The sequence below is a fragment of the Perca fluviatilis genome, chromosome 10 (assembly GCF_010015445.1).
Source record: "Perca fluviatilis chromosome 10, GENO_Pfluv_1.0, whole genome shotgun sequence".
NCBI lineage: Eukaryota > Metazoa > Chordata > Actinopteri > Perciformes > Percidae > Perca > Perca fluviatilis.
In genome coordinates, this window is record NC_053121.1 from 12,368,846 (window position 1) to 12,395,807 (window position 26,962).

A 26,962-nucleotide genomic window follows, 5' to 3' on the forward strand; every position below is an offset into this window, starting at 1 on the left:
TGTTGTAAATGTTGCAATACAAATAAACTTGTGTAAAGTGTCTGTGTTTGGCTGTAGTGCAATTGTTCTGTCTAAATTAACAGTTTTGGAACACACTGTCCCACACCCCACTACTGTGAGAAACCTGGCTTTAAAGTGGCTGCTGTCCTCTCCCAGCCTGTTCCTACTGGTTGCCATGGATGAAACTATCCCGGGACAGAAGTTCTACAGCTTTTGTAGTTACAGGGCCACTTTGAAAACAGGTGCCAAGAGTGAAACCCTTTTTGTTGTGTCATGATCACCTTTCACTAAAAAAGCGCCACACCTCACCCAAGTGAGCAACAGATGGTTTTAGAAATAATTGTAAGGCTTGAAACGGAGAGGGAGGGGAGGGGAGGGACTACAGAAAAGCAGACACACGATGAGACAGCAATACAGAGCAGAGTAACTACGAAAGTTTGAAGTAAGAGGGGGTTAGGAGCACGCCTCCAGGGTGTACAGTGAGAGATTAGTGAGCGGAGCATGAATGACAATGAGAGACCGAGAGAGAGAGTTTTGTAACTTTGCCTGCACCAGTCACACAGGCTGAGTGGGTCCAGGCTAGAACAGATCCCAGGTGAAACACACTTAGAGTCCCTTCCAAAAGAGAGAGATAGAGAGACAGAGACTGCTTGGGGTCGAGTGTGTTATAGGCAGTGTTTCAAAAATGACCAAAAGGTCTGCATCTACTCAGAATGGTGGAAAAGTCGCAGCAAGTGGAGACAAAGTTTCCCAAAATGGGACTGTGCAGGACGGGGACGACAGAAAGGTGGGACTGGGGAAGAAGGTGACGCTGCTCCGAGGGATCTCCATTATCATCGGCACCATCATCGGAGCCGGGATCTTCATCTCTCCAAAGGGCATCCTGAAGCACTCGGGCAGTGTAGGAATGTCCCTGGTAGTGTGGATCGCCTGCGGGGTGCTGTCACTCTTCGGTGAGTTAGTTCACAGGTGGATCTGTAGATGAAAAAGTTGTCTTTTCTATATTTTGAGAGTTGCTCCATTAAATGGGAAAGGTGCTGGTGGAAATATGTTTACTGCCTGTACACAGACAGACTGTTCCCAAAAAGTTTGTGTATCAGAAATTTTGGGATATTCTTTCAACCAAATTGTACAAAACAAAAACAAAATACGTGGATAGTTCCATACAACACTTTCCACAAGTAGAATAAACGATTAGTTCACTACTTTCGTTGAATTTGTGTGTTTTACTAAATTTTATAGCATTTAATACAAAAATGGATAAAAGAGAAAGCTTCAAAAAACATTGGAACAAAACACAACAAAAATGCCAAAAAAAAAAACTCAGGACAAATCAATCAGAACTTCGGAAGAAACGTGGAAAAAAACAACAAAAGTGTCAAAAAAAGACGACCAAAACGATGAAACTTTTTTTTTTTTTTTTTTATTTGTACCCAGAATTTCTTTTTTGTATGGTTGACAGAAAGATGAAACAAGGGTTAAATAACTCCTGAGAACAAATGAAGAAAATGATAAACAGAAGTCCATAAGTATAGCAATGTGATGTCTTCTTCCAAGAGTGTGCTTTTCAAATGATTTTTATTAAAATAAATGTCACATAAAACAGAAACTACCCAGCAACTACCTATAACAACTTACTGTATTTTTTTTTTATTCCTTACTAAAAACATTTGCTGTTTATAAACAAAAGTACTAAAAAACTAGGGTAACGAGGTTAAGCATGGTTTTTATGTACAATTTATGAGCAAAAACTAAAACTACTCTTTTATAACTAAAAACCAAGTTTTAGCTTGCTTTGTCGGCTCAGCTTATGTTGCTCCTTTATTGTTATAAAAACATCATTAAGCTTGGTTTTATGATGCACAACAATATATCGCATATTTAATACAATCATTTGTTTTTTATATTCATCTTTAGTGCAAAAAGTGTCGGGCAAGTTACTTAGGAAGTGTAATATGTTACTCTTTACTTATTACTCCTTAAAAATGTAATAATATTACTTCACTTATTACTTCATATCAAAAGTAATTAGTTACATTACTTGTTATATTACTATATTAAGTATATATATATTACTAAGTTTCCCATACAGTAGGCTTACATTATGAAAAGGACCTGGCGACGCAGAATCCCAGTCACCATAGTAACTCGCTGTGCCTGTGTGCACCCAGCGAGAGAAGAGAGGCTCAAATTGACATGCTGGATGTCATCCATGTTCCCACTCGGATCAAAGCCTCTTTATAATGACAATACTTCCAGCTGTTGAAATTATTCTCTCCGTCACCCTCCATCCTTCGTTTATCTCTTTGGCTAGCGTACGCATCACGTTATCATTAAAGAAAAGCCTACCTGGCACAAAAAACAAATCACATTCTGGTAACGCAGTAACGCAGCGTTACTTGGATTAGTAACTGTAATATAATTAATGTTTTGGAAATTGTAATACCTTACACCAGGGATCTTCAACAGGGGTCCTCAGAGTCAAAGCAGAGGGGGGGCTCCAAGTTATTGTAAAATGTTGGAAGTTTAAAAAAAAAAAATTAAAAAGTCTTAAAGGGTAACTACCGTTTTTTTCAATGTGGACCCTATTTTCCTATGTTTTTGTGTCTAAGTGACTGATGGAAACAACAATCTTTTACATTGGTCCAGTATTTAGCAAGATCACTGCAGTCGGCAACCTCAGAAACAAGCTACAATGTAAGTTAATAGGGCGATTGTCCAGCTTGTATTTACCTTCACAAAAGTGCTCGTTTTGCCGCTGACAGGCTCAGATTAATATTCATATTAAGTGTCTGACAACATTATGGAAAGGATTTCTAAGGAGGTCGACCTTTCTGTTAAAGAGTGAGATCCTTTTTTTAAACATAAAAACATCCGCAAAATCGCATTCGCTAAAGCCACCAGACTGTAAATATGTAATTTTATGTAAATAAGTAATTTTAGCATCGTAAAACACAGTTCATTCAAAGTCGACAGAAACAAAATTAAAATATGAAAAGCCGTTTCAGGAAGTCTTTCCACTTTTCCAACCATCACAACTCTAGTTTTGGTTGAAATCAAATCATAGTTTACCCATTTGCATTTACATGTGAAAATATGTTGGCTCTATACACGCTAAAAGTATTTTCTTTTTTTTTATGGAGTCTGGTGGGTTTAGCTCAAGGGACCTCAGAGCTTTTCCTGGTTAACAGAAAGGCCTTAAGACCTATCTCTGTAGTGATCCTTTCACACTTAAAAAAGTCAGCAGTGTCTTGAAGTCTGAGAAATGAAGCATTTATTAACATTTAACACAAACCACAATCTCTCCCTAAGCCTAACCAAAGTGCTTGTGTTGCAAGCCTCTTTCAGTCAAATTCACAAATATTTATTCATTTATTTATCTTTCAGTCAAAATAAAAAGTTCTGAATGAATCCCAGGACACATCTTTTGTTTATATCAATTATGTGACCCAGATAATGTAACAACAGGCTGTGAAGTAAACTACGCCTCTTTATTATCATAAAACATTGAATTTTATTTCTTAAATGAACATTAAATTGACAAAACCTAAGGTTAGCAATTCATTGCGGTTAAACAAAGAAATGCTGATTTAAAATATTGCGAATTATGTAATAATTGTTACAGGCCTATGTAGTACTACATAACAGCAATTTCCAGGAGACAGAGTTGAAATATCAGTGCTGCAGAAGGCGGTGCTGAAGTAATGCCGTGCACATCTGTGTATTCTAGCATATATTGTTGCAGTATCCTTAAATCCTTCAGATTTTGTGCAGTAATGAAACGTCCAAGCACATTATCCCCTAATACCTATACCTTAACCACTTTCCCGCTTCCCTTAATTCATATTCCCTTAACTTGTAATTAAAACTTGTCCGTGTAAATCTGTTTTTCTCAAGTTATGGGTTGAGATCCTGAAAGGCTCCAACAGTCTGTCGGATCATGGGGCCCAGGGAGGGACTGTGCATCTCTGTAGATGTGGTTTTGTGCCTGCCTTCATGTTTCAGAGCCAGAGCTAATCTGTCACCTCTGTCACTGCAGGAGCCCTGTCCTACGCCGAACTGGGGACTTGTATTAAGAAGTCCGGGGGCCATTACACGTATATACTGGAAGCCTTTGGACCTCAGATGGCTTTCGTAAGGCTATGGGCTGATCTCATTGCTATAAGGTAATGTCTACCTCCTCCTTTCCTCAAGTTTACTGAACCTACAGTCGCCTTAAAACTGCATTAAAAGGTATAGTAAGTGATGTTAATCCAATTAACTTTTTGTCAGATTCAGTTAATATTTCCTCACGGTCACCTAGCTCTCTATTTTATGTATGCGCTGCAAAAAAAAAAAAGAAAAAAGCTGGTGTTCCTACACAGCCCTGGCTGTGTAAATGGAAAACAAAAAAAAGGAGAAAGGAGTGCACAAGCCAAAATATAGCCACTACCAGTGTTGTGCCTGAATGTGTTCATTCAACGATAGATAGTTCATGAACTCGTTCATATTTTGGGCGAACGTGAACTGAACGTACTGTATTACTGCCTGATGAACGTTACTGTGAAGCCGTTCATTCTGGTGTCTGTGAACGGCACGCTCTCGCAGTTTAACTTCGTCCAATAGGGTGCCAGATTTCTATAGAGCCTTCCAGGCGAAAACCCGGCGAAAACACACCGTAAACAGGCCTTAATATGTCGCACTGTCATCAAAACAAAAAGCAGCATAGAGGCGACGAAGCAGCAAGGAGGCTTCGTATGATCATTTAAACGAGTTTTATGACAAGGTCGACGAGGATGCGAAAAATCTTACATTTCTGGGCAAACTTTGCCCGCCGGCTTTCAAAAAGAAAATCCGCACTTCAGTCACATCCACAGCAAACCTGAAACGGCACATTGAACTGATTGGGTATGAAGATGAAATCTGACGCATAGTTTCGGTGTTAAAACTGATAAAATAATTGCTGTCTGTGGTTCTATATGGGCTGTGGCAATAATTTAGAAAAATAATAGCTCGCGGCAACATATGGAAAAAAATAACTATGAGCTAGTTCATTTTTGGAACTGTGAACTTAGTTTTTAAAATTTTGAAGTATGAACTATGAACTGAACTAGTTCATTTTAAAATGTGTGAACTGAACTTTGAACTAGTTCATGTAGAAACACTGGCCACTACCTTCCTCTTTCTTTGTGTTGGCGTTCTAAACTCTGGTGGATTTGTGAGGACTATGGTTAACTGCTCCTCAGATCTCCGCAGGGTAAATCCAGACAGCTAGCTAGACTATCTGTCCAATCTGAGTTTTCTGTTGCGCGACTAAAACAACTTTTGAACGTACACATGTTCCACCAAAACAAGTTCCTTCCGCCTTTTGCAGAGGCACCGTTGCTCCGTGCGGCGCTATGACAATTGTGATTGGTTTAAAGAAATGCCAATAAACCAGAGCACGTTTTTTTCTCCCATTCTGGAATGCTGTGTGGACTAGCCAGACCTTTCTCCGCAGTGCTGTGGAGGAAGGTCCGGAAATGCGAGACCATTTTTTTGTTAAACCAGAAACAGCCCCAAAATCGCGATTGCCAAACTCACCAGACTGAATTTAAATAAACAATACTTTTAGCATGTGCAGAGCCAGCAAATGTTCACATGTAAATGGGTGAATTAAGGGTTTATTTCAACCAAATCAGAGTGGTGATTTCGGAAGAAAATAGGCTGGAGTGCTCAGAAGTTCAAAACAAATTATGAAGGTGCTCTTTGGAAAGGGAACAAACGCTTCAAAGAGAAAAAGGATCCAAGTGTGTTGTGAAAATTATCATAAAAAGGCCTTTATTTCATATCGAAATCTTACGTTGAAAGCAACCCACACGTATCGGCACAAAGCAGCCTTCTTTAGGATGTGGATTCTTCAGAGTGGTGATTGTTGAACCAGTGGAAAGACGAACCAAAACTGATTTGATTTTGTTTCTGTCGACTTTGAATGAAGTGTGTTTAAGGCGATTTTGGGGTTGTTTCATGTTAAACAAAAAGGATCTAACTCTTTAACTAAAAGGTCTATATCCTCAGAAATCCTTTCCATAATGTTGTCAGACACTTGGAATAATAATTTGAGTCTGTCAGTGGCAAACAAGCACTTATTGTGGACATAAATTGAAGGTGCGCAACTTCCCATTAACGTCACATTGCAGCTTGTTTCCCAGCTTCCAACTGCGGCCATCTTGCTTAATAATGGACCAATCTTTTGGACCAATCGGCCAAAAACATAGGAAAATAAGGTCCAGGTTGAAAAAAAAAACTAAGTTACCCTTCAATGATGGAAGATTTTTTGTTTCCCAAGCACATGATCTGTGTTTGAGAATGTTATTTAGACTGTGTTGTGTGACAGAGCCCTAAACACCGGACACATATAAAAGTCCTATCTGGCTGTGACCTCGTGAAGGGAGATACTGAGTTTAGTTTAGGTGAGAAAATAACCCTGAGTGAGGCTGTGTATGTACACAGCCAAGGCGAATAGTATAAACAGTCTCGTGGCTATCCTGAGCTGGCCAATTTTATGCTGGCCTCGGGCGAGGGTTCACTCAATGGAAACCATGGGAAATGAACCGAGACAGAGGCAGAGAATGAAAACAACAACGGGGGAGACAAAGAGAGATTTCCCCGGCTTCAGCAGCTCAGCGGCTGCTGTGGGAAATGAAGAGGGAAACGGTGATGAGCCATAGGATGAGCCTGTGGGACCAGCCAACCTTATTTGATTCTTTTTGAAGCCAAGCCTATGTGGTCAGATCAGTATCATAATGAAGGAATGAATGCACACAGTACGGTTCACACAGTGTATTTCGGGGTTTATATATAAATGACTCTCTACACAAAAATAGTTTTCAATGCATGTAAAAAATATGTATCGTAGTATATAAATAAAAAAACAATATACAAATGATGCACAGAATTTAAATAGTATTTGCTATTTTTGTCCAAAGCATATTTGGGTATATATATGGGTATATGCTCGAATTACAAATGTATTTTTTTTAAACAGGAAATGATCTGTAGCCAAACACAAGGGACACACACACACACACACACGTTAGGCTGTGGTTGGTAAGTGGCCAGGTTGAAAACTTGGTTCAACAAATGTTTCCTGAACATTTATAAATATTTTTCTTGTATTAATATATTATCCTTATTATGCCTGCCAGTTTAATATTAATTGATTTCTGTATTGTGTCGTTACAGTTTTTTTTCGATTGCTAAACAACAGTGGTCACAACTGAAGCCACATGTGCAAAACTCTAACTACAGTCTGCATTACCAACAGTCACCTGAGCTAAATAGTTCACATCACCCGCAAAACTCATTCAAAGCAACGCAACTCTTCACACACGTCTCAAAACAGGCTCAGTGCAGCCAAACACTATGGACAGTCCTCACTGAGATAACACACACTGTCACTCAGAACACCAAAACACATATTAGAAACTTTTCATCTTTACAGTTTGAATTATTTGAGTGAAGAAAAATTATTTATTTTATTTTTTAACAGTTTTTAAGGTAAACAAGAGGGAATGAAAATCAGCAGTTTGCATATATATATATATATATATATATATATATATATATATATATATTTTGTTTGTAGTAATTGACGTAATTACTGGGGAAAAGTTACAAACTGAAGGTATGTAAAAGTAACAAAGAATACAGTAATTGGACTGATCCTGCCTCTTTCCAGCATCAGGCCACAAGTTTTCATCGTCACGTTGGATGTCCTCTCTAAATACAAATGAATGTGGTGTTTCCATTGCTTCCACCTCCATTACTTTCTGAAAGTTCACAGTTTTACTTTAGTAAAGGAAGTGTTTTTTAAGATTTTTTTATAGTTGTGTATGTAACCTTAGACATCTTACCTGGAAGTATTGGTACCTTTGCTCTTTTACCTTCACTGTTTCTCTCAAACGGTACAGTGTATAATTGTATATAACATACATATATATATATATATATATATATATATACATACATACATACATATATATATATATATGTGTGTGTTATATACAATTATACACTATATATATATATTAGGCAATGAAAAACAAACTAGAGTTTGGTCCACTTGAACTGATGCTGTGCAGACTGTAGTTAGAGTTTTGCACGTGTCTACAGTTGTGTTATTAAAAAAAAATTGTATTTACACAGTATATTTTATATTTATGCTTGTGTGTGTGTGTGTGTGTGTGTGTGTGTGTGTGTGTGTGTGTGTGTGTGTGTGTGTGTGCGTGTGTGTGCGCGTGTCCTCCAGGCCTGCAGCATTGGCAGTCATCTCTCTGGCCTTTGGTCAGTACATCCTGGAGCCTCTGTTCATGCCCTGTAGTATCCCCCCTATGGCTGTCAAATTGGCCACCGCCATCAGCATAAGTATGTATACCGCAACATTAATACACCGTTACATTACAGTATTTCTGAATTGCTAGAACACATTTTTTGAATGTTTCTCTCGCTTTCTCAAAACCTTAAACACAAATCACCAAACTTAAGCTACACTGTCAAAACCTTTGACTTGTCTTGCTAGATCAAACAATTGCTTCAGAACTATCTTTACCCAAAACCAAACACTGTTTTCAGATAACACACACATCCAGCTAATGCATGAACACTACACAGCTGTCATTACACACTACAGAGATAAATGCAAAACACTGCACTCAGGGCAGAGCAGGGGAAAAATTATATTTATTATGAAGTATGAGATTTTCCTGTGCATAAGGATTTCTGTCATAGACCTTCCACGTCCATGCAGAAAAAAATTCTTCAATGGGATTAAGGAAGGGCGAGTATGGTGGGAGGCACACGTTTATAAAACGTGGGTTATTTTCAAACCACTCACGAATTCTAAGACCACGGTGAAAGTTCACATTGTCCCAGATTACCACATACATGGGATGCTCTGCCTGCTCATCACCTCTCTGTTCACGTCTCAGTAGTGATTCCTGTAGAGCATATAGAAACTTTATAAGATGGGCAAAGCCCTACAGTCACGTGGCGGTGAATAACCCCGTAGCTGCTGATGGCAGCACATATGGTCACGTTGCCACCACGCTGCCTTGGCAACTCTACAACGGCACGTTGACCAATAATGTTGCGGCCTCTCCTTCTCCTCTTGGTGAGATTGAAGCCAGCTTCATCCAAGAAGATGCACTCATGAGGCCTCTCCATGGAATCCAGTTGATAAATTCTCTATAGAAATGAAAAAAAATTAATTTTTGAAGTAACGTAAATGACATAGCATTCCAGGCTTCATGCCTCTGTATACATGTGCTGCATTACATTCAACACAGTAAAGATGTACAGTAACTCAATAGTGCTGTATAATCTCTGGACATGATTATTTACTTGTACATATTGATATCGTAGCTCTCTTACCCTTTCAGAATTTCTCTCAAATGGTACTCTGTAGGCTTGTTTGAGACTTATCAGGTTGCGTTTCAGGACACGGTCAATTGTGGAAAGACTCACACTGTTGATTCCTTCAAAATTCACGTTGTCTTCCTCAACTCGCTGTTGTATTTCACGCAGACGAATGAGATTATTTTGAAGGACCATATTGACAATAATGGTCAACTGCTGTTGAGAACATACCTCTCCTTCCACCGGCATGTGGCAGTCTTTAAATTCTAGCAAATAAAACCTCTCGTTAGAATTGTACAGACAGGCCTAATGCATTGAAATGTTACCAAATATGTACAATACATAAAATACTATTATACAAGTATATCACTGCAAGAAAAGGGCCAATTTTTAGAGATATGTTACAGTAATTTACTGAGACGTTCCACGATTGCACATACTGTAATGCAAGTTTGAGGGACCACAAATGATTGTCCACTTACCTGTTCTCTTCTCTGAATGTCCTGACAATGGAGGCCACAGATAACCTGCTTATATTTGGTTGAATATTTGGTAGTCCTGCTTCCCTCATACTCATTCCATGAACCAGAACATGGTCTATGATTGTTGCTCTAATTTCATTGGAAATGATGGCTCTTGTTCTTCCTCCTCCTCCTCCTCTGTCTCTTCCTCTGTCTCTGTCTCCTCCTCCTCCTCCTCCTCCTCTGCCTCCTCCACTTCCACTTCCTCTTCCTCCTCCACTTCCTCCTCCTCCTCCACTTCCACTTCCACTTCCACTTCCTCCTTCTCTCCTGCCCTCCATTGTGAAAATCACACATGCCATTTGGATTTGACATGGCTTTATATCCTGATTACTGATTAGGTGCAACACATTACTGATTTGAAACAGGTGTGTTCAATTTTGAGTGCTTGTGTGTTACCGATGACAACATTGTGTTGCTTGTGTTTCACTTTTGGGGGCTGTGTTGTGCCATTTTGAGTGGAAGTGCACCACAATGCTACATGTGCTTTGTGAATGACAATGTGTTTACAGTTTTGCACAAAGAGTGATTCCGATTTGCTAGTTGTGTCTAACCACATGAGAAGCGTTTAAAGTTCTGCAAACTGTGATTCAATCAATAAAGTGGTTTGTACACTTGCAACTTTGGTTTTGCAAATGGATTTTAGTGTTTTAGCAGTTCAGAAATACTGTAATACATCTGTGTGACAATATGTCAGGATGACATTATGATTTTGCCTGGTTGTAACTGGTCTGCAAATGACAGGAAATATGCATTGAAAAGGAGGAAGACGGGCGCCCGGATAGCTCAGTTGGTAGAGCGGGCACCCATATATAGAGGTTTACTCCTCTGCGCAGTAGGCCTGGGTTCAACTCCGACCTGCAATTCTTTGATGCATGTCATTCCCCCCTCTCTCTCCCCTTTCATTTCTTCAGTTGTCCTGTCAATAAAGGCCTAGAAATGCACACAAAAAATCATCTTTATGTGTTAAAATGTAAAGGAGGAAGGCATTGGTGAAAAGAAGTATTTGTTGTCATTTACTTCATTAAAAGTGGCAAAACTACAATGTATAATATACTCCATCACAAGTCAAAGTCCTGCATTCATAATCGTACTAAAGTAGAATTCCAGTTCCAGTGCGGTATGGGCGGCAGCCAGCAACGGTTGCTCTTTGTCATTTTATCATGTTTTATCTTATCTTAAATGGCGAGACACAAACTCCAGTCTACACATTTAAGTCAGACATGTCATAACTCTCCCATTTGCTCCATGAAGGACACACTACAGCACTTGCTGCGTTGGCACTGAAAGTTGTCACTGGACATGAATCGTGTGCTATGAAATTGACCAATAAAAACCTAATTCCTGTGTCTCTTTCTTTGTCCCTGTAGCCTCTGTTATGTACCTGAACAGTATGAGCGTGACATGGACGGCTCGGATTCAAATCTTCCTCACCTTCAGCAAGCTGCTGGCCATCGCCATCATCATAGTGCCTGGAATGTACCAGCTCTTTAAAGGTAAGGCGCCTTCATCTCCCCCATCACCATCATCACTAGGGCTGGGTGCCAAACTTCGTGTTTGCTGTCTTTCCATTTGATCAAAATAAGCCATCTAGCGAAACGCAATGCTATCAGATTGTGCCTTAGTTAGATGGCTTGACTCAGGTGTAATACCAAATAGCCCAGTTACAGAGCATGGTGAGATTGATTACCCTCTTAGTGTTTTAAAACGTTCTTGTGGCAGAGATAGAGGCAGTGATGTTTCCTGTTTCCTGTACGGGACTCTCACACCGCCTCAAACCATAGCTCAAAACACACCGAGAAGTCTGATCTCCGGTTACATGATAGGCCACCGCAGGGTGACGTGGGGTTGCGTTTCTCCAAAAGTTGAGTCGGTCGCAGTCCCCCTGCCACAGCCTCAACACACTACTACTCAAAATGAATGGAAAGATCTGCGTCCTTAACATGAATCTTACATATTATTATCTCTCATATATTATTAGCAAATACAAATGATGATAGGCTTACTGGCCTATAGGTAAGGTAATCACTAATGCCATCCACAGATACAGTTAATTCTAAGGATTCACTGTGCCAGATATATGTTTAACATTAAAACCTGATTTATAAAATCATGCATTTATTGCACAAAATCAACAATTAATAGGCTATTTTAATAGCTTTGTGTTCTATGCAAAAAAAAAGGTATGTATAAAGGTTTTAGGCCCAGGCTTAGCGCCGCCCAAGACGATAGCTATTGGTTTAAAGAAATGCCAATAAACCAGAGCACGTTTTTCTCCCATCCCGGAATGCTGTGTGGACTCGCCAGACCCTCCTCCGCAGCGCTGTGGAGGTAGGTCTGGCAAAGCGAGACTAAGGGGCCTTGGCCTAAAAAACGTTGAAGACCCCTAGTATAAGAACCAGTATTGAATTACAGGTATAGGTACCTGTATCGGTATAAAAAAAAAATGTTTTGGTTGGTTTTTTTTGCGATCAACTTTTTATTAGCACCTTCAGACATACAAAACAAATTCCACAATGTGTGACAGGTAATATCAGATGGTGCACAGAACAGAGAAACACAAATTGAACAAGAACAAAAACCCTCTCCCACCCCACTATCAAACGTTTTTGAACAATACCAAGCCCCATCACCACATCTCCATCAATTTAATAGCCTCTTTTACCACCAAGAGTCTGTAGGACATTTAGTGATTCACCCTTGCTGCTGTTCAGGAACATTCTCAGCTTTAACAATTAAAATGGCTTCCTTTGTCTCACACAACCACATGCACTGTAAAATAAAAACTTGAAGCCTTGCATTCCGTGATTCACAGCTGCTCACAGCAAGCAACCACTCAGGCATTTCACAATGTCCTTACAGCTGGTTAGGGATAGAAGAGACCCTCTTCCCCTCAGCTATGGACCTAACTGTGTACTACAATATTGGTGAAAGTTCACCTCAGCTATGAACTCCACTGGAATTGTTTTTTCATATCATGTATAACCCCCTGACGCCTGAATTTATTCACAATTATATAAACAAAATATTATGTGTGTTTCTGGCTCCAAGCTGATGCTAAATTAAGTTGAGATTTTTAATTTGTCTATAGCATATGGAATAGATATAAATTTAGGTATGATGCAAATTAGCGACAACAGGCATTATGGTAAAATTTTTTAAAAAAAGGAAAAAAAAAAAAAAAAAAAAATTTTATTACAAAAAAAAAAAATTTTTTAAAAAAAAAAAAAAAAAAATGTTAGAACTTCTAAACTGTAATTGACAAATACATGGATCTTGACAACGGCAAGAAAGAAAACACTCTCCTACTCCCTAACATTGACAGTAGTTTCTTTAGGGTTAGGGGTAGGGTTAGGTGTAGGGTTAGGGTTAGGGTTAATTTCGCTTCCGTGAACCGGATGTATCTCCCACTCCGACCGGTCCTACGAGAAACCAGTGCATGCAAAAGGTTCCGAGGTCTGTATCGCATGTAAACAAACCGGCATTGGGGGAATAACACGCTACTCCGTTTGCAAATGCAGGATAATGTTACTAAAAATGACCTCTTAATTATCATTCACATTTCTTGTACTGCAGACCTGCTGAAGCCAATAACTGATGATTAGAGCTGTTCATCCTCCGACCCTGCCATGTAGAAAGCATAGTAGTGCAAATTTCAATTCTGTATCTAAAAGTACAACCCGTTCTCGTTCCCAGCTCGTAAAATACTAACGCTTGGTCAGTGGCTCTCAGCGTCAGATACTCACTCAAAAATCACCCTTCGGCGTCTGTATGGAACGCCCCGGGCAGAGCAGGAGCTCGAATGCGGGGCTGAAACCCAGATTTTCCACTGGACGCGTCTGCTGCGTTCTGCGTTCTGTTCCGTCCTCCGCCACGCGCCATACCACAACCGGGAGCGTCTCAGAAGCGGAGCGTCTTGCCTGCCCGACTCGCAGATTGTATTGTCTCTACATGTACAGAACAATCACATGTTTATTACGTAGGAGTACATAGTGTCTACTGTTGGGAACATCAGTGGTGTTATATCTGATTTTAACCAAAAGGCCTCAGATTAAACTGACCTCTGGAGACAAGACACTATGTGGCACATGTGGACACAGACAAAGAGATCTTGGCCTAAGTGGAAAAACCACAGCCCTTGTCCCCAAACTACCAGGAGGAGAAGAGTGTAAAATGGCTTCAGGGAGGTTCCTGCAGATGAGGTTCGACACCTTCAGCTTCACTTTGATTCTCCCATTGGTTCAGAGGTACCATAAACACAGCATGGGGCCTTAAACTCTAAAACCCACTGACACACAGAAACAGATGTCTTCCATTGCATCCCCGTTGCTGAAAGGAGGCACGCAAGCGCTTGTGCTAAAACTTCAATTTTCTGGAGAAAGTGGATTAAATTTCGGTGTCCAAAGAGCATCGTAGATCCTATGAAAAACGAATTCCCAACACTACCTTCCACTCCAAGCACTCCTGCAATTAAACTCCATGCCTTTTCTTTTCTGGCGTTGTCCTTAAAAAAAAAAAGATCTTTCGTGTCATTTTATGTTTTCCCACCTCCGAGATGAATCTCTCGTTGTCCATGATGTTGTAGAGGAGATATGTACGATATTGATATTGGGGGGGTAAATTGAATGGATGCTCTCTCTGTTTCACTTCCTGCCCGGCTGTCTGAACGCCCCACGGCTCGCGTGAAAATAGATCTGGCGCGTATCTTTAGCGGAGCGGAGAGCCACCGCCGTGGTGCAGCTGGTGGAATATCAAGTATTGACTTGAATGGCTGCGATTGCTCACGGTGGTTGCGGCGCCTCCGGAAAGCAGCGCAGACGCGCCCGGTGGAAAATAGGTGTTGGATGACGTAGTATTAAGAGAGACAACGGTCGCCAGAAGTATGATCAAGTGTGTGATCAAACAACACAGCGCTTTCACCCAGGAGGTTCGGGGTTCGTGTCCCATTCCTGTCCCTTGCGTCCCTGAAACGTAAATTTTTTTAACCCCACCCACGATGTTTCCTAAACCTAACTGTCCCATTCTTGTGCTGCATGTCAGTTAAATGTACGTCTTGACCCAGAGCGTCCAAATGGCCAGGGAGGTTTGGAGGTTTCTTGGCAATTAGTTTATTAGTAATGATAAGTGATTTCATGCCCAAACTGGATTCTACACGGATCAGGCCCTTTTTGGGATTACAGGTCCTTGGAATAGCAGAGTGGGATCTCTATTACATTTAAATGTTTAGACCAAAAAATTAAATTATTGCATTTAACCCATCCTAAGTATTATGAGCAGTGGACAGCTATCATGTACAGCATATGGGGAGCAATCTGGGGTTCAGTGTCCTGCTCAGTTTTTTGGGAATTTAAGTTTTTTATGTTTCACAGGCGTGTTACATGGCACACATCTTTTGTTTCAGGCTACAAAAAATGCCATGGAAGCAGAGTTCAGCATTTTAGTTGACCTTTATGTAATCCCAGACCAAGTGGGAGTATACAGTAAGTGATCAAAGACTGTACTCCTGATACCTGCTGAGCTCCACAAATTGCAGACTCCAGTTTTGTTTACTATAAAAACAGCCACCCTTTTTAACACAACTTACATTCATAACACTGATTAGGAATTGTGTTGATTTCTGTAATTCTATGTGTTGTATGTTATTGTTTCATCTGAGGCAGGATTACCAACTGGACAAGAAGTAGTGATGGCCACATGGAGCTTCATTAGGTTTTGTGAACCATTTTCTTTATTTTCTGAGCCCACTGGATGGCGCTCTTGTTTTAAAGAAAAAGCCTCAAGGAATGGCTATTCAGTGTGCTTTTAACCCTTTGTTAAACAGACAGCACCATCTAGTGGGCTCATGAAGTTTCATTTGGCCATCACAAGCAAGAAGGCAACTGCCCCAGGACCCCAAACTCACAGGGGCCCCAAGGCCCCATATGTAGTGTTGTGCAGAAAATAATAAAGGTGGCCGTGTCTTTGGCTAACTTTATTAGCTCAACGTTACATAACACAGGATAAAGTCTGACCGGACATTTCTGGTTGAGACTCGAACTACGCCAGATGCTGTTCACAGACTAATTACACCTAGTTACACAAAATATCATTACGCTCTGCATTACAATAAAATAGTACCGTTACCGTGCACCAAATTTATTGTGTCAGCTAGTGTTGATTGGTTGCAAATTTGTTTGAAAAAAACAAACAATATCAACTCAAATGATAAGGCTGTTAAGGAGAGTCTTGCATTATTACCATCGTTGTGAAAATTGAAATGGTGCATATTCTTACATAAATTTGCGTTTGTCCAAATGAGCACAAATGGGGGGCCAATGGAGGTTCCTTAGCTAATCTTTGCCCCAGGATGCCCTTATTGTATCTGATAAATCTAACTCTGCTATAGTCAACTCTGCATGTCTTCACACAGGCATCTTTACAACGTGATTGTCCTATTAGATTGTTTAATGTGTTTTTATGAGCAGTTTTTGTTTATATAAATGTGAGCTGCTGTATAAAACAGAACACTTTCTGGTGTACCTGTGTTGTACAGAGGAATCTATTTATCTAAGCTAATAAGGCTCCATTCATCTGTTTTATTGTTAAAATTACTTTGATGATTATGGTTATAATTATTTGTATGGCTATGTCTTGTGTAAGAACTATTTGCACCAATCATTCCATTGCTGCAACAATGCCTATTCATTTTGGAGCAATTATGGTGCTTCAAAATGTCAACAAGAAGTGTGTGTGTGTGTGTGTGTGTGTGTGTGTGTGTGTGTGTGTGTGTGTTTGCAGGAGAGACCAAGAACTTTGAGAATGCCTTTGATTTGAGCAAAGTGCACCTTTCTGGTATGCCACTGGCCTTCTACTCTGGGATGTATGCATACGCTGGGTGGTAGGTATGGTCCTCACACACACACACACACACACACACACACATACAAATACGATATTTTCAGTACAATCCTCTTGAATTAAACATTCCTCAAACATATTCTTAAATGGTCTAAGTTTGTCAGTTTGTCGCACATCATTTTGTGTCTTCACTTCAGTTCTATATGCATTGCACATGATTGACTACTCAGGGGTGGTTCATCAATCAATCAATTTGTCAATCATTGGTGGTTATACGCTAACTGGTTTTTTGTTGCTTTTTTCAGGTTCTATTTGAACTTTGTGATAGAGGAGGTAGATAACCCTGAGCGGTAAGTTTAACCCATGTGTTGGCTTTATCCTTATAGTCTGTCTGCATTTGCTGAATTCAAAACCTAAAGGAAAATATTGTTATCAGTAGTTGCACAAAGGTAAATTATGCCATATCACTGGGAAATATACTTATCTTATAGCAGCTATAATCAATATTTTTTTTATATCAACAATGGGCTGCATGAATATGTGAACCAACAGAACCTGCTCTGCATTTCCCCATAGCTCTACGAATCATTTTAGTGTTGTTTAGCTCATTGTTTTGGTTTTATGGTCTGCAACTTCACTGTGTTGGTTCACCTTCATGGCTCTCATCAACCCAGTTTCCACCAGCATCAGGCTAAACCAGGGGTCGGCAACCTTTTTAATATGAAGTGCCATTTTAAAAATGATCATGTAAATCAGTGTGCCATATCAGCATTAACGCTGGCATCATCTACCGACCCCGTTCAGGCAGTGTCATTTATTTTCCCTTCGTGCCGCATTCTGTTAATAAGGCAACAAGTACTAGCTAATCAGATGCAGATTAGGGCGGGTCTTTGTGGAATGCAAATCAGGAAAAAGTCAATCAAACTACCGTAAATAGCAAGCTGTTCTCCTGCCAATGGCTGTGAAAGAGGCCATTTGGCATGCAGATTTTAACATTTCCGAAAAACTCTCTGGCACACTTATTGCTAGTGTGCCGTTGGCTGAGCTACGCTTGCCTGAGGTTGCTGACCCCTGGGCTAAACCTACTGTACTGTACGCTACCTGCTTAGCACCAGACAGCAGAAACAGAAAGAGACAAGCTGGTGAACATAGTGGAGCATTTAGCAGCTAAAGAGACAGAAACCTTTTCTCAGGAGTTGATCAAATTAGAGCTAAAAGAGAGATATTATTTTCTACTCTCAACAAATCTCAAAAAATGTGCAGACCCAAACCAACAATGAATGCATACTAACAAGTATTGTGTGTGTCAAAGCCTGATATATCTTCTTCCTCTGTGCCAAAGAGCTCCATTGTTGTCCAAAAATGATTAAAAACACATCAATGAGCCATACTGTTGCACTTGGTGACCTGCTCCTTTGTTACCATGAGCACGTCACAAACTGTAGTTTATTGTGACTCAATCCCACACACACTCCTGCTTCCCCAAGTACTCATTAAAGCACCAAATGTGGACAAATCCCCTGCTAAAAATAGTCCCCCAACAAATGCACTATTTCCTCCTGTCTGAGTAACGTTTGTAACAGTGGTCAGCTGATTTAGGAAATTACCGAGCACATTTAAAAAATAACAATAAATATTTTGTTGACGTCTTCAGTAGGAACCAATGGGCTTGGAGCTGAGAGCCACAGACAGAGACAGGGTAGGGAAGACAGAAAGTATTGACACAATCATGGTACGTGTCCACATTGGCGTTTTTGACGGGAGGGATCGCCCCGTTTCCCAGTATTGGACGCTTGATGGACTTGCCACTGGCAATATTCTATTAGATGACCATTGACAAGCAAAGAAAACAGGCTCCAACCTCCTACAACTGTGACGGCTGCACCTGATTGGACGAACGCTTTCACTTGTGGGATCTCTGCTTCGAATTTCAAAACGGACCAACATTGCGGCTTGTTTGGAAAGTTTGAGAGAGTTTGAGAGATGTGGCCTTCCTGATTTGCATAAAGTAGCCTGGACCTCAACGTAGACAATGAATGGGAAGCGTGGAAATGACGCTTGCCAGTGGACACGTACCGTAACACATTGTCAAAGTAATAGTGGTGGTGATTCCCAGCCTGTACTTGTTTGTGCTGGCCCCCATTATTTGAATAGCAGATTTTACTTGAGATTTTCTGGTACAGAGCATCCTCCTGAAATCCTAAACAATTTAAATCCCCCAGCAACACTGTTGTATTACTATGAATAAAGTACAGAAACTAGAAAGGCAGAGGTCATAATAGAGATGAAATGAAGGTGAGTGAGACACATGTGAATGACAGTGTACTTCCTCTGTCAATGTCCCTCCTGCCATCAGGAATGTGCCATTAGCCATCTGTATCTCCATGGCGATTGTGACTTGCTGCTACGTGCTGACCAATGTGGCGTACTACACTGTGATGTCAGCAGAGGAGCTCCTGGCCTCGGAGGCAGTCGCTGTGGTAAGTAATGCTAACACTTTTAAACCAAAACGGAAAGGCCTTCAAAATATTGCACAAATGAAAAATATTCTTTTCTTGAGCTGAGTTCTTCGCATTTGGAGCCGGCCTTGGCTCTCCTGCAGTGGTGTGTGCTACTTGAAAGCATTTAGTTGAGGTCTGACCTCTCTCTGCTGTTAGCGATGTTTACTCCTACTGTGAGCCCCGCGGTTGCCTTCCTGCACTTAACATGTAATTATTAGCGAAGTGTCTCCGACAGCTCGTCTTTCCAGCAGCTGTTAATGTGATTGTTCCCGCCCAGCCCTGTAATGCTAATCACATCACGGACATCCCCCTAATAACCGACACCCTCGCTTATTAGACTGAGGACTGCTATCGGTGCTACTGTAAGCCTTTAGCTGGGGAAGTCTCATTCACTAAGAGATGTCTGATCTTTTCTAATGCACTTAGTTTTATTGCCCTGTGTACGATGAGTGATAGGAGAGCCTTAAGAAAGGTGTTAAGAGCATTTCTCTGTTTTAAGAAGGCTGTGATGTGATAAAACAATTACACTCTTCCTTCCCCACAGACAGCCAGCAAAAGTTTACATCGCAAACTTAATTTGTCTAGAAGTTGTCTTGAGGAGTCTGGCCTCAAGGCACAATTAGTAATGGTAGACGGCATCATTAAGAAGTATGTTGTGAAAGGTAATAGGCAGAAAGAGTTGAAGAGTTTGAAGCATGACATACATATAAATGTCATTTTGAATTTGAGCAAATTACTGAGCTTAAGGTTCTTTGACAGCATCAGAAAACAATACTAACTTAGAGCTAATTGTGCCTTCTAATACAATATTATCATAATGAAAATGCTACAGTATTTACATTTTTAAATTGCTTCATAGTAAATATATTCTTTGTAAGACTGGTTAGCCAACCAGTAGGAGTTGGGTTGCAACAAGGACATGATCCCTTGCTAGCTATTTTCTTATGTTTTTGTGTCTAAGTGCCTGGTGGGAAAAACAATCTTTCTAAGTGTCTGACAACATTATGGAAAGGATTTCTAAGGAGGTCGACCTTTCTGTTAAAGAGTAAGATCCTTTTATTAAACATAAAAAGCCCGCAAAATTGCATTTGCAAAAGCCACCAGACTCCATGTAAATAAACAGTCATTTTATCATCGTAAAATACACTTCATTCAAAGTCGACAGAAACAAAATAAAACTATGAAAAGCCGTTTTGGGTCGTCTTTCCACTTTCCCAACCATTTCCACGTGGCTTTCTTACATATGGGATAATATAACATTTGTGGCATTTGTTTAGACATAAGTTACTGTACTGTTATCCTCTCAAAATGAGCAAAAAGGAGTTGAAAACCAAAAAGTGATGCATTTAAATTCTGGGGACTCTATATTAGTCTATTATGTGCCTGTTAACCTCTGTTGGTATCAGGTGGGATTACACACCGCCCGAATGTGTTATAAGAATGTAATAACCACTTTAGTCTTTTCCATCACTGATCCAGATCAGATCATAAAAGAAAACTTACCAAGACAACAAAATAAAAACAATTGCCTCATGATGGAGAACTGTTTCAGTGTATATCCTTATCATAATGGCACACATTGTGGTCTTTGTGTTTTCTGTACATAGTAAAAGACATATTTTTCTTGAGCAACCCTATTTCAGTAGGAGGAATGCATGACATTTTATGACCATTTTCTTTAATGCTTTCAATCCAAAAAAAAAACCAGTATTGCATTATTATAAAGTGGTTGCTTAGCAATGATCTTAAATGACAATGAGTTTTTTCCTTACAGCCAGTGCTTGTCCATACAAGCGTGGACTGTGATTTATCAGCACTGAATGGCTTCATGAATAATAAGCAGCTTTTGCTCCCACTTCTGCATGACCCATTAATGACAATTACTGCCTGCCTAACTGTCCTGTTCTTGTCCTGCGTGTCCTTTTATAACCCCACCCATGATCTTTTACTAAACCCAACTGCGTCAAAAGTGACGTCAAAAGTTCCGACCCAGCGCGTTTAGATAGGACGCTAAACAACGCCAAAGGCACCTGACCACCCTGAAGAAGGCTGTCAGTGCCGCTACGCATGGGATGCTTCTCCCAGTGTCTTTTACATTTTGTATCATGAAATAGCCAGTAAAATAAAGGCTTTTTAAATAATTTTGAAGAAGAGTGCCTTGGATTTTTTCCTTTTTCTCTGCACCTGACCAAGCATCCGTCTTTTACGCAATGGGAGTGTTGTCAGATTGGTGAAAATGTTTCTTCTGCTGCTTGTGTTGTCCTAATTTGCAGTGAATCAAATTTCCCCGCCCACACACCCCTATCTGTGATACATTCTTCACTCGGTAATGAAGGCCTGTAAGTGAGAAAAACAATACAGTCAGAGTTTCTTAACGAATAAGCTAGCTATCTTGATACTCAAAAGAAAGGTTTAGTGAATAATGTTATATATCATGTGAAATAAGGGAATGATATACATTGTCATGAGTTTGTGAGCAGATACACTGCTGACATATGCTGGTCACTTCTTACATCCTTGAAGCAAGAAATTCTCTTTGCTAACTTTGCTCCCTCTGTTTGGACCTGTCACAGACTTTTGCAGAGAAGCTGTTGGGAAACTTCTCGATAGCGGTGCCGGTGTTTGTGGCCTTGTCCTGCTACGGCTCCATGAATGGCGGCACCTTTGCCTTATCAAGGTACAAATGCTTTCGTCTTTGCTGGCTTTCTTCTCACATCTATGCACATTCACTTACCGCTATTTTCCACTCGCCTCGTTTGTGCCGGGAGCATCTCAGAAGAGGGTCTTGCCTGGCCGATTTGTAGATTTTACTGTCTCTACAATCCCGTGTTTATTAACCTAGTATACACCTTCCACTCCCAGCACTCCTGTTATTAAACTCCATGGCTTCTATTTTTTGGCGTTGTCCTTATAAAAAGGATTTGTGATGTCGTATTATTATTATTTTTCCACCTCCAAGATGAATCTCTTGTTGGCCGGGGTGTTCTAGAGGAGACATGTACGATATTGGCGGGGGGGTGTTTTGGTAAACTGACTGGATGCTCTCGCTGTTTCACTTCCTGCCCGGCTGTCCAAATGCCTCGCGGCTCGCGCGAAAATAGAAATAGACCTGGCGAGTGTTTTTAGCGGAGTGGAGAGCCGCTTCACGCGCGCTTCTGGGACGCGGCTGGTGGAATATCAAGCAATGACCAGAATGATTGCTCGCGGGGTTAACAACACACTACATATTTATCTTAGATAAATATTCAGTAAAGTGCCATATATAGCAATGAAGATGTTTTCAGTTGTAGAGAGCTATAGAAAAAAGAAATACTGTCTATAGTATTTAGGGTATGTATATACAGTGATTCCATAAAGTATGTTTTGCACTAGTTCACTGCTTCTGTTTGGAGTTTTTACGCTCATAGTGTGCAGGTTCCTCTCTTACTTATGCACCTGCTTTTGTTACTGCAAATAATCTCATCATGTCAATGTTGATTGAATGTGATTCAAGATTGAAATGGGCATGGTTTAGATCATACATCAATTAATTCACTTGTAACTAAATTCATGTCATTCTTGCTCAAATTTCTGTGTATGTGTGTGTGTGTGTGTGTGTCGTATGTTTGCTGCTGTCTTTGAATACTGGTCAAAGTATTATTGTAATATGATCAATAATAATAACAGTAACTGTTCATTAGACAATGCTGACAACACTAAATCCCACTAAAACCCTTGTTTGAAATAGCAGTTAGCATTTAGCAATCTGTAATGACAAGACCAATACTAATGTTGAATCAAATGCTACTCACCATATTCCATGTTATGTTATCATCTGCTGGTATCGTGACGCATAATGTTGCTTTGGTTTCCTGCATATATCTTGCATGCTGACATACAGTATGGTTAAACAATTGACCTGTTTTTAGGTGTCATAAAAATAGATTTTAATAGACCAATCACAAACGAGAATATTTTTCTTTGGCCTTGGTAGAAAAGAGACTTCTAGTCTATACAAACAACTGCAACTACCAAATTGGGTACAAATCTTTTTTTCTTTTACTTCTTGTGTGTGTGTGTGTGTGTGTGTGTGTGTGTGTGTGTTTGTGTTTGTGTGTGCAGTACCCTATGACAATGCTCCAGCTGTTTGTAGGCGACATCTACAGCCTGCTGAACTTCATGAGCTTCCTGCGGTGGCTGTTCATCGGTGTGGTGGTGCTGGGTTTAATCTACCTCCGATATACCAAACCTGACCTCCCCCGCCCCTTTAAGGTCAGTGTTTCCACAACTGTACACAGCTGTAGCTGAATCTGTGCCACAATATTAACCCAAATACAGGTGACTTTATTGTATTCCACAGTCTTGTTCTTGTACAGTATATAGTGAGTAACCTAACTGTGTCCATGTTCGGACACCTTTTGCGGCTATTGGCTATACCGGACACATGCAATGCAGTTTCCGATCTTTTTGCGGTGCTTTTCCTCGGCGATCGTCCCCGAAGTGCAAATAGACGTAAGAAGTAATGTATACACATCTAAAGCGTCGCTGTAGCCTGACGTGCACAATGTAACTACGAGTCACGGCAATGCACCTCGCTTGACCCTGGCTTGGTAGAGTCACTCTCTCACTCTCTTTACCACACACTCCTTCCACACACACACACACACACACACACACACACACACACACACACACACCGGCCCTGCTATTCTCTTAAAGAGATAGACGCACACACCAACGCACAAGTACAGTATAAACTTCAGGCCACTTACTTAAGCACTGGAGAACGCTCAGGTGTCGGTATGACTCTACATTCAAAGTGAAAATTTAGGAGCTTTTACTGCATCATTTGGAGTTGTTGAAGCATGCCATTTCATTGTGAAGAACAGAAGTAAGGCCCCGGATGTGTTGACAGCATTGATGTTAATTTGGGCGACTTGTTATACAGTATTATACCCCCCCAAAAAAAACAGCAGCGCCCAGTGAGTTTTTACAGCGGGGAGATAGAGGTGACCGAGCAGGGCTGTAGTCAAGTCCAGCTATGTCGAGTCTAAGATAAGTCCAAGACCAGGACTAGTTGAGACAGAGTCCAAAGAGGTTTGAGTCCAACTCAAAACCGAGTCCAAATGAGAGGCAGTCAAGAAAAGAATTCATAGTACAAAGTGCTCGCTGACATTGTGTCTGTGGCCAAAATGAAAATGATTGATGCCTGATGATTGAGGTATATGACCCAGCCAGGTGTATACCAGGCGACCAATGTCAATGCCCGTTCTAGATTGATTTTGAAATAAACCAATACCTGTTTTCTGAACAAGCGCTTCAATGGCATCAATGGTTTTGTTTTGAAGTAGGAAGTTACTTTAGAAAAAAAGCATATAGTACTGGACTCTGTCGAGACCAACAAGTATATTTGACGAGCCAGGCAGGTAATTACATACAGGAAGGCCACAGTGCAGCTGGATACTTAACAAAATAAAACAAATTTCAAATTAAAACACCCAGGTTCATGGTGATTTTGGCTGTCTTGACTTGAGCGAGACACGTGATTAGGCACACGAAGAGAGAGATCGACGGACGGATAGACAGAGTGATACACACACACGGAGAGTAAGAGAGAGAGCTTTGTGACCGATGCGGAGAAATGGGCGCCCGGTATGAATGGCCAGGCGCGCGATCAGGCACAAATCTACGCTTTGCGGCTATTTGCGGTGCTTCAGCGGGCGGTTTGTTTTCCCGTTACAAAGGTACAAAGTTACACTTCAGTTCGGCACCATTACATTAACTGAAAACATTATAGGATCATGTATATTCATACAACAGATATCCTGATAGAACATTAGTCTCAAAGTGTCCAAGCATTAGCACAGTTCTTAATAACAGACGGCACTCGTGACTTGTCCACAGGTCCCGCTCTTCATCCCAGTGGTGTTCTGCCTCACATGTTTCTTCATGGTCTTCCTGTCTCTGTACTCGGACCCGGTCAACACAGGGATTGGATTTGCCATTTCCCTCACTGGCATCCCCGCCTACTATATCTTCATTCACTTCAACCACAGACCAAAATGGCTTCAGAGGGCTTTAGGTAAGTTATAACTTAATATATAATGGAACTTCACATTCAACAACACATATGATTAGAACAGATGGATTAGAACAGACGGTCTAAAGTTAATTTTTTTTTTTACCCCAAGTACCCCCAATGCTTTTGCAAAGATATTTGGGAAATAATGCTGGAATTTCTTCAGAGGCCGTTGGCTAAGTTTCACTGTTTTTCTTTCTTTCTGAAACTTAAGCCCTATTCAAACAGGACTAGTATTACTTTGGGGATACGTGTGTATTTGTATTTGTTTAATATGTGTGTATTTTTTTAATAATTCCAGCGCGATTTACAAACCAAATTTCACCTAACACGGAGTTTGTGTGATAAAATGAGTCCCGTGCCAATCAGCATCTCTGTGATTCGGAGTTGTATAGGCTGCGTTGGCAATTATAAATGAAAGTTTTGACAGAGCCTTGATGCAGGGGATAATGTCAGTAAATCCAAGTGAAATACAGACTTTGCTTATCCCGTTAGAATGCCCCGCACTAAACACAGACATGGGTTTATTTAATTTTTTTGAAATCACATGAGTAATACTATTCCTGTGCTAGGGCTGTAATAGGGCTTTACACTGATATGTTGTTTAATTGTTTCTTTGAGAAATATTTTAGTCTACTTGTTAGATGCGTTCTGGAGCATTTCACTACACGTTGTGATTGTGTTGTAGTAATAAATAAATTTGATTAGATTTTTCAACATACTGTACTGTTAGAGAATGCTTATGCCGTATGTCCTAAGTCTGTATCAGGTAGTATAAGTAATATGATGGTACTGTGTTGCCTCACAGCAGTTTGATTCTCGTGTGGAGTGTTTGTATATGTGTGTGTGTGTGTGTGTGTGTGGGTGTGTGTGCACGCGGGGTGGTCTGATGGTCAGCCCCGCAGCACACTTTACAGCGGGAAGAGTAGAGGAGAAATGACAGAGCATACAGGTAAAAGGAAGCTGTCGTTGCTTTGTAGGAATTGGAGGAATTTGTAGCTCTTACTCCTTAATGTTACTCTGTGTCACTCTAATGTGACACAGTCGGACATCGGCCTCCACAGAAGCGTATATGGCCACAGCAGCGGAGATGAGAGCGTGAAACGTTTAAGAGAGGAGGAATTAATCTAAATATCAAACTATTGGTCACAAATTATTGGTCACGTCTCTAAAATATAAAGGCATAGGCTCTCTAATAATTACAATGTAAATAAATCATTGCAAAGATGTTAGAAATTATGCATTGCGAATCCATGCCAAGTTGTATCCTGTGCACACTTTTTTAATCATTGCACTTGCATCATGCACTTTTATATCCGCGCACCAATGCAAATCGGTGAATCTTTCCATCCCTAATGTATATCATGAGAGATGATGTCATTGTACGGTTTTCTGTGTGTCCCCAGATTCCTTCAACAGAAGCTTGCAGATCATCATGCTTGCCGTTCCTGCTGAGAAATAACAGTTCTCCACCACTACATCACCTCCTCGTTCCCTTCAAATCATACATACATACTAAGCTGAACTGGAACTCTGATTGAAAGTTTTAAATGTCTCTGTTGAATGTGACTTTTTTAAATGTGTTATATTAAAAGGATAAAGACTTATGTGGAAAGGCCATCTACCTGTTTTTGTGACCATTGCTTATTTATGTAACAGTAAATGCCCAT

General features: G+C 40.4%; 1 protein-coding gene across 1 annotated transcript; it reads left to right on the top strand.

The window, feature by feature from the left end:
• The first annotated feature begins 416 nt into the window (after nt 1-416).
• Nucleotides 417-26,912, top strand: slc7a11 (solute carrier family 7 member 11). Its single transcript, XM_039813887.1, has 13 exons — nt 417-953; nt 4,040-4,166; nt 8,270-8,385; nt 11,267-11,392; nt 16,674-16,773; nt 17,039-17,083; nt 19,090-19,213; nt 21,808-21,952; nt 22,073-22,103; nt 22,869-22,875; nt 23,336-23,485; nt 25,118-25,295; nt 26,699-26,912. The coding sequence occupies exons 1-13, from the start codon at nt 686-688 to the stop codon at nt 26,752-26,754; spliced, it is 1,473 nt and encodes a 490-aa protein (XP_039669821.1). The 5' UTR covers nt 417-685; the 3' UTR covers nt 26,755-26,912.
• Nucleotides 26,913-26,962: the final 50 nt, after the last annotated feature.